This window comes from Asparagus officinalis, chromosome 8, assembly GCF_001876935.1.
Source record: "Asparagus officinalis chromosome 8, Aspof.V1, whole genome shotgun sequence".
NCBI lineage: Eukaryota > Viridiplantae > Streptophyta > Magnoliopsida > Asparagales > Asparagaceae > Asparagus > Asparagus officinalis.
This window is the reverse complement of record NC_033801.1, coordinates 10517781-10526801: the sequence shown is the minus strand read 5'-3', so window position 1 is coordinate 10526801 and position 9021 is coordinate 10517781. Positions and strand designations below refer to the sequence as shown.

The 9021-nt window shown below is 35.5% G+C and overlaps 1 protein-coding gene across 1 annotated transcript; it reads left to right on the top strand.

The window, feature by feature from the left end:
• On the top strand, nt 1575-7033 carry LOC109819736 (aldehyde dehydrogenase family 2 member C4-like). The gene is made up of 9 exons (XM_020385593.1): nt 1575-1811; nt 4769-4911; nt 5030-5413; nt 5551-5640; nt 5741-5914; nt 6009-6146; nt 6262-6399; nt 6491-6552; nt 6633-7033. Exons 1-9 carry the CDS (start codon nt 1715-1717, stop codon nt 6904-6906), a joined length of 1500 nt encoding a protein of 499 aa, XP_020241182.1. The 5' UTR covers nt 1575-1714; the 3' UTR covers nt 6907-7033.

Genomic DNA, 9021 nt, shown 5'->3' with positions numbered 1-9021 from the left:
TAAACACAAGCATGAGCATGGAAGTTTGATGAATATCTTAGACGATTGACAAAGTTCTAAAATTAAGGTCGACCTTTTGTGATACATACATAGGGTAGGCGAAGACAAGTCCATTATCTTTTCAATTTGAGGAAAGGGAGTAGGCAAACAAAGCGATCGTTTGCCATCGGAAAATGAATTAGAATAGTGACAACAGACGAAGAAGACGTGGCAAGCTTAAACCCATAAATAAAAAATGTGGACCTCTCTATTCATGGAAAATGAAATACAATGACTTCCTCCAACCAGTCTAACTTGGAAACTAACCGATCATCTTTTGAGCATAACCAAAAATATTGGATTTGTGCAAATGGACAAAAGGAGGGTCTGTATAATTTATCAATTATATTTGTCTACCAATTTAATTTTTGAAACTTACTTATTTGTTCTGATAAAAAACTAGATGTCATTGAAATTACTAGAAAAAAACATAATAATTACCTATAAGATGAATTGTAATAGTTTAGTTATTAAGAGGTGGTTTAGATATTAATAGATGGTTTGGTTGAGTATGTGAATTGTTTACAGATAAATTTTACTAGTAAAGCATTGGATTGTGATATGACACTAGTAGAAAAACGAGCAACCTAGACGGAAAATTCTGTCAAATTTCATACTATAGACTTCTCTTCGGAAAAGAAAAGGGTTTTTGTTTATTATTTAACCTCAAATCTAAATATTTGCTAATTTAACCCAAATTCTACCATATTATTTTGCTGAAGTAACGTCCAAACATAACGTCATTAGTATTTGTTAAAGTTCCTAATCATTACACCAAAACTGACGAGGTCCGAAGTTGTGTTGAGTGTTAAGGTTATATTTTTATATTCTGACATGTTCCAGCAAGTTAGGTGCCCTATTTATTGGCCGAAGCTCAAACTCATATAGCGGAGTTAAATTTTTTTTAGAATACCCGTAAATTGGTGTCTAATAGAATTTAAACCCAGGTTGCACTGAAGTTGTGATGCAGGTTGAGAACTATGTTTTTATATTCAACAATATTTGGGGGTAAAGTAGAAAATATCTAGGTTTGCAGGATAAATAGAGCTTTGTTACAGGGACCCAAAATATAGGACCAATAAGTGGGACATGTGAGGTGTCCCTCTCCTATTGGATAATGAGTTGATCATCATTAATGATGGCCAACTCATTATCCAATAGGAGGGGGACACCTCACTTGTCCCCCCTATTGGTCCTATATTTTGGGTCCTTGAGGAATTTTTCGGATAAATATTAGGAATGCCTTCGAAATATTCCTTAACATAGTTTTTGAATGTTAGTTTAATTCAGTATAATAATTTTGGGGGGTAAAGTAGAAAATATCTTGGTTTGGAGGATAATCTCCGAAATATGATTGATTTGTATGGCATGTACGTAATTAAATAAGAGAGAGAGAGAGAGAGGAATAATTAATTTTTTTTGCAGAGTGCACTTGTTTTTTTTCCCAGAATTAGGGGTTTCCATTGGTTTTACCCCCTTCCTAATTTGTATTTGTTCTGCATATATATTGCCCAACAATATCCCAACCAAAACACAAACCACTCTCTTTCTATTCCATTCTTTTCCTCCTTAACTCTCCTACTCTCTCTCTCTCTCTCTCTCTCTCTCTCTCTCTCTCTCTCTCTTCTGCTCTACTCTTTCTCTCTTCTCTCTCTCTCTCATACACACAAACGATATGGCTGTTGATTGCAATGGTGGAGAAAGCTTCAAGATGCCAGAGATTAAATTCACCAAGCTCTTCATCAATGGCCAATTCGTCGACTCCGTCTCGGGTATTGAATTTCCTCCTCCTCCTTGTTATCTCTAATTATTATCATTTCTTATTTGCATGTTTTTTCCCCCACTGTTTGTTTGTCTTCTGAATTTTCCTAGAAATATATACGTGGGTTTTCTTTATGAATAGAATGATGGGTTGGGTTTTTAGTGTTATCCCTGTTTCACCCCTTTTCTGAATATTCTTTTTATTTTAGCAATGCTTCTCAAATTAAGGAAGAGAAATGGCGATCTAATTTCGAATCCTTTGACAGAAGAATTTGCGGAATTTAGAAAAAAAAAAACTACCATATATACAAACGTCTAATTAAATTCTAATTCTATGACTTGTCGTGTATCTTTGTTATCAATCAACACTTTATTTTTTATTTTTTAAACCAAGTAGGGGGAGGGGCGCATTCAAATCATGGCCCCAAATAATACACGCATGAGCCAATCATGTACCCTCTGGTATTAACTAATATATTTTTTAAATAATTTGTTATTTTTATTTTGATTTATTTTGTTTGAGGTAGGCACGCATGGGTCCTTAAAATTACCAAACAGTTTGTAGTTTCTAACACCAACAAAGCCCTAAATGTGGGTCCCACATTTCGGGTATTCCAAATCCCTCGTGATCTTGACAGGATGGCCGCCGTACCGTGTTCTGTTTTCGTGCTCTAGTGATCGCACCTTAAGTGTGTGCCTCTCGTTTCGCATTTATATTTCCCAATTATAGCACGGATAATTAATTGATTAGCATAACCTTTAGCTAGCTGATTATTAATTGATTAAGATAAATTAGGCTTTACCATGATAAAACCAACATACTTCTGTAGGACAAATTTTCAAAACCAACCCATTTGATAAACTAATTGCAAAAAACGACCCGTTTCAGATTTATTTAGAGAAACCGACCTGGTTTCAGCACTGTCGCTGAAACCAGGTCGGTTTTTCTAAAAAACTTTATGAAACTTCACGGGAGTTCAACTCCCGTGAAGTTTTTTCTCATAACAAAACTTCACGGGAGTTGAACTCCCGTGAAGTTTCGAAAACTTTTTTTCAAAAACCGACCTGGTTTCAGCGCTGAGGCTGAAACCAGGTCGGTTTTTGCAAATAAAACTGAAATGGGTCTTTTTTTGGGAATAGTTTATCAAATGGGTTGGTTTTGAAAATTTGTCCTACTTCTGTACGTACTATATACAATTTATCTTTTTTAGGCCAGTTTTCAATTTGGGTAAAAGTTTATGGTTCTAAAAGGCTAATTAGTTATCGCTGGACTTTGGACTGATAAATCAAGAAAACAATTCTGCTTCGCTTGTCTTTTTCCCCATAGGATTTGCCTGTTAATTTGTATTATATACTTAAATGTCCCTGTCTTCTTATGCTTGCATGTCTCTTTCTTTCTTGCTTATGAACAAACCTTCCCGCTATCATTGACTTGAAAAAAAAAGAAAAAAGAAAAAGAAAAAAAGAAAAAGAAAGTTGCCCTCAGTGCCTAAATTACAGTAGCGAGAAATTAATTACTCTATTCTATTCTCATGCATGGTTCGCGAGGTCTTGAGTAGTTTACTTTTGGGATGTGTAGTTGTTAACATATGGGTAGTGAACTACCTTTAAAATAGGGTGATTGTGCGAAAACTATCTTCAAAGTACAATTTATACAGAAACTATCTTCAAAGTGGTTCGGCTTGCAATCAACCATATCGATATATTCTCTAATGAAATGTTATTTAAAATTCGGAAAGTACCCTTAAAAGTACACGTGTCAAGCACTAGGCTAAGAAGGAATGTCACATAAGGGTATTTTGGAAATTTTAGTCAAAAGTTTATCGGAAAATATGCCAAGATTGTTGATTGCAACTGAAACCCCCTTTAAAGACGGTTCCTGTATAGATTAAACATTGAAGGTTGTTTTCATATAATCACCTATTTTAAAGATATAGTTTACGTGAAAACCCCCTTAATATATTATTAGAGAATGTCTTCAAAAGTAAGGATACTTCTGTTGAAACGTGAAAGAAATGATTAGCATAACCTTTAGCTAGCTGATTATTAATTGATTAAGATAATCAGACAAGCTGGTCATCGGTTGAAAAACTTTACAGAAATTATCATAAATATAATAGTTTAACCAATACCGTAACATCTTGGAGAACATTGAGAGGATGAATTGAATGTGTGGTTGACTAAAAAATGGACACACGTTTACCTTCACCACAAGTTAACCATAGGAGTTGTGTCTCCGGCTAACAATTAGCAAACATATACTTGTGGATAAAGACTATTTTTAAAATTGTTTGTTTGCAAATGACACATAACTTATGCGATCAATATTCAAAGAAGTTGTCAATTTAGAGAGTTAGATGATCTTTTTTTCATTCTTATCAAGTGCAAGTCTCTTTCCATCAAAATGGGATTCATAAAGTATAGCTCAAAGTCAAGAGAGCTCCATAAACAAGTTGATTGAAATGTTCATATTGTTCTTCTACATGACAATGACTTCTCAAAATTGGAAGTTGTCTTAACTTATTAGATACACTATGTACAAAGCCTTATTTGACCGTTGACCATTAACACCAGTAAATGATCAAAAATTTAAGAGAAATATCAGTAATACTATTTAATGACAAGTTAAAAATAAACAATTAGGTGGGCCTACGTTATACAAACATGCAGACTAAGAACACTATCCCTTTTGATCTGAAAAAACATAGCCTAAATCGAGAATTAAGAGGGTCTGAAAGGAGAAGTAAACAAATATGATACACGTATCAACGGATAGCTAGAATTATATTCTCATGACATTAACAGAATAAACCAAATAGTCAAATGAAATTATATCACCAAGAAGTTATCCACTCAAATGATCTCTATTTCATTCCTATGATAGTGAAATTTTCATTTTTTTTTATTTTTTTACTTTTTCCTTTTTTTTCTTCTTAATTAATTGTTTCAAAATCGTTTCTCGTCACAGGAAAAACATTTGAGACGAGAGATCCACGCACAGGAGATGTGATAGCGAACGTTGCGGAAGGCGATAAGGAGGACATAGATTTGGCCGTCAGGGCTGCAAGAAACGCCTTTGATCATGGAAAGTGGCCTCGCATGTCCGGCTTTGTACGGAAAATTTGTCTCCCTCTCGCTTATTTTTAAATAATACATTTTATACGTATATAATCCTAATGTTTGCGATAAAGAGATTATCTGTATCTCTTATTTGAAGTTTCTTTTTCAGGAGAGGGGAAGGATTATGATGAAATTAGCTGATTTGCTTGAACAACACATAGAAGAAGTTGCCGAACTCGATAGTCTAGATGGAGGAAAATTGCTTACACTGGGCAAGGCCATGGATATCCCAGGTGCAGTGAATTTACTCCGGTATTATGCAGGTGCAGCTGATAAAATCCACGGAGAGACACTCAAGCTGTCAAGAGAGTACCAGGGGTACACGTTAAAGGAGCCTATCGGAGTCGTAGGGCACATTATACCCTGGAATTATCCGACCACCATGTTCTTCTTCAAGGTCAGCCCTGCGCTGGCAACTGGATGTACCATGGTTGTGAAGCCTGCTGAGCAAACTCCGCTGTCTGCGCTTTTTTGCGCCCAATTGGCAAAGAAGGTAAATTTTGTGTTTCATGTATGTTTCTTCTTTATGCTAATATGCGATGATAACCTACATAGATACATGGAAACTCAACCAACTTTTACTTTAAAATGTCTCATGTAATCAATATTTCTATAATTTCGAAAATGCAGGCTGGTGTTCCTGATGGAGTACTTAATGTGGTTACTGGTTTCGGTGCTACAGCTGGTGCTGCCCTTTCTTCACATATGGACGTCGACAAGGTCAGTAACAAGAAAGATCCAACATTATTTCGATTAAGTTAACATTTCTTACATTAGCATTTGAAAGCTTACCAGAGCAACGAATTTTATTGTGTTTCAGATTAGCTTTACTGGATCAACTGAAGTAGGCCGATTAGTGATGGAGGCCGCAGCTAAGAGCAATTTGAAACATGTATCACTTGAACTCGGAGGCAAGTCCCCTGTCATCATATTTGATGATGCAGATGTGGACATGGCTGTTGATCTTGCAAGGATCGCAACATTCTTCAACAAGGTATCTTGTATTCCCCTAGAGATTCAAATTATGCACCTAAATGCTTCGTTGTTTATCTGAACTATAAACTCAGTTCCTGTGTGAAAAATGTTAGGGAGAAATTTGCGTGTCAGGAACTAGGATTTATGTTCAAGAAGGAATTTATGATGAGTTTGTGAAGAAAATAGCAGAGAAAGCCAAGAGCTGGGTTGTTGGAGACCCTTTCGATCCTAAAGTTCAACAAGGGCCTCAGGTACTTTTTGTTTTTATCTTGCCCAAGCAAGAGATATACCAACAGTTGATGGTATTTTTTGTGATTTTGCGAATATAGTTAGCGCAATATGATTAAAATTTTCGTTCTTCTTCAGGTTGATAAAGTGCAGTTCGAGAAAGTATTGAACTACATAGATCTTGGAAAGAGAGAAGGGGCAACATTGCTAACAGGAGGAAAGCGTTGTGGAGAAAAAGGATACTACATTGAGCCTACAATCTTTACCGATGTCAAGGTAAAAAACGCAACTATGAACTTCACAGCTAATTATATAGCGATACGTTTTTGATCTGATGCCTGAGATGTACTAAATCCTTTTATCACAGGAGGAGATGAGGATAGCGCAGGATGAAATATTTGGCCCTGTTATGTCTCTCATGAAGTTCAAGTAAGCACTTCAGAAATCTCCTTCGTTACTTACACTCGAATGTTTACAAGAAAACATTTAAAACTAAGATTTTGATTCAGGACAATTGAGGAGGCAATCGAGAAAGCCAACAACACAAGGTACGGATTAGCTGCAGGCGTACTGACAAAAGACATAAACACGGCCAACAGAGTATCGAGATCAATTCGAGCAGGAACGATATGGATCAACTGTTACTTTGCTTTCGATAACGATGTTCCTTTTGGTGGGTACAAGATGAGTGGCTTTGGAAAGGATATGGGAATGCATGCCCTTGATAAGTATCTGCAAGTGAAGTCTGTGGTTACTCCTATCTATGGCTCCCCTTGGCTGTAGATAAACGTTTGAGAGATTGAGGAGGATAATGTTACAGAACATTTTAGTGTTTGTTTGGTTTTTATTTGATGTTGTGAAAACAACTTTTATATACACAAGTCTGCTGATTGGGGTGTAGATTTCTTCATGACCTTTGGGTAAATAAAAGGAGAAATTTTTAAAATAAACCATTTTTAAACAATATAAGCAAAATCAACATTTTTATAATAAAATTAGCAATTTCAATCTTTTTTTGGCCAGCGCATCATTGCTGGCCAAACAGAGGTCGAAATTGCAAAAATAAGCCTCGTAGTTACACGGGGCTACTAGTCCCGTGTAATCATAAAACGCTGACTAACCACAAAAATTACACGGGACTAGCAATTTTATGTAATTTCCGTCCATTATAAACCCACACGTGACTCTCTCTCTCTCTCTCTCTCTCTCTCTCTTCTTGACCTAAACTCTCTCTCTGTGACCTAAACTCTATCTCTCTCTCTCTCTCTCTCTCTTCTTGACCTCTCTCTCTTCTCTCTCTCTCTCTCTCTCTCTCTCTCTCTCTCTCTTTGTGACCTAAACTCTAGCTCACACCTTGTTGCAAATCCCCTTTGCATTGACTGCTCGTACCTAGGCCGCCGCCGAGTTCGCCGATCGCCCCGCGTCCACCAGCCACCGCCGTCGAGTCCGACTTGATCAAGGTGAAGATTTTCTATTTGTGGTGCAATTTATTTTTCTATTTGTGAAATTGATGAGTGATATGGATGGATTAGGTTAGGGTTTAATTAGGATATGAAAAATGTTGTTTGGCAATAGATTGGGTAAACCACATTTTTAGGATTTAATTTTGATGTGGATGGATTAGGTTAGGGTTTAATTGGGATATGAAAAATGTTGTCTGGCGATAGATTAGGTAAACCACATTATTGTGATTTAATTTTGATATGGATGGATTAGGTTAGGGTTTAATTTTGATATGAATTATATGAGGTTTAATTTTAATGTGTTTTATGAGATTTGTGGTTAAATTTGTATTCATTTATGAGGTATTTTGGTGATAGATATAGATTGATTAAAGTTTAGGTTTGATTGAAATATGAAATTTTGTGGTAAAATTTTTAAGTTTCATTTTGTGAAATATGATGAATAATGTAGTTTGGCGATTGATTAGGGTTTAACTAGAATTTAGGGTTATAAATTTGATTTTCAATCGAGAATATGATTTTAACTATGAAATGTGTTAGTTTTATTCTGATATGTATCGATGTGAGATGGTTTTTAGATTTGTATAGGAAATACATAAAATTAGAGATGGTTTTTTTATTTTTAGAGGAAATACACATGCATATAAAACATGCACATGAACTGCCTAGGAAATGCACGGGACTAGTAGTCCTGTGTTAATCGATTCAAGTCTCCAAAGTATCTGCTTCAAACATTAGACTTGTAGTATCGTGTAAATCGATTTTAGTTGCTCAAGTCTCTGCTTAAAACATGGGTCTAGCAGTCCCGTGTAAATTGTTAATGAGCTGATTAGTACCCACTAATTACACATGACTACTAGTCCCGTGTAATTAAAAAATAAAAATTAGCAAAATCAAAGGAAACACACATGCGTATAAAACACGCACATGAACTACCTAGGAAATGCATGAGACTACTAGTACCATGCATTTTGATTTTGGCCCAGGAAATTCACGAGACTAATAGTCTCGTGTAAATCGATTCAAGTCTCCAAAGTGTCTGCTTAAAACACTAGACTAGTAGTCCCGTGTAAATCGATATCAGCTACTTAAGTCTCTGCTTAAAACACGGGTCTAGCAGTCACGTGTAAATTGTTAATGAGTTGATTACCCACTAATTACATGGGACTACTAGTCCCGTGTAATTAAAAAACAAAAATTAGTAAAATCGATAGTTTTCTACCCACGTGGGTAAGAAACGGTTAATTTTGCTTATTATGTTTTAAAAAAAATGTCTGTTTTAAAAATTTCTCATAAATAAAAATATGGGTCAACAGTTATCTAAAAATATAAGGTTATAAACGTATAGGAAGTGTGCATAATGCCTAATATCATAGGATTTTGGAAAGTGATGATAGCTCTAAATGAATCGGATCAAAGCTTGGATCCTAAATCC

Excerpts from the sequence above, each read along its gene's own strand:
- LOC109819736 (XM_020385593.1), top strand. The coding sequence starts at position 1,715 with ATGGCTGTTGATTGCAATGGTGGAGAAAGCTTCAAGATGCCAGAGATT. Across the intron at positions 5,414-5,550 it reads GCGCCCAATTGGCAAAGAAG|GCTGGTGTTCCTGATGGAGT; the intron begins GTAAATTTTGTG and ends TCGAAAATGCAG. Across the intron at positions 5,641-5,740 it reads CACATATGGACGTCGACAAG|ATTAGCTTTACTGGATCAAC; the intron begins GTCAGTAACAAG and ends ATTGTGTTTCAG.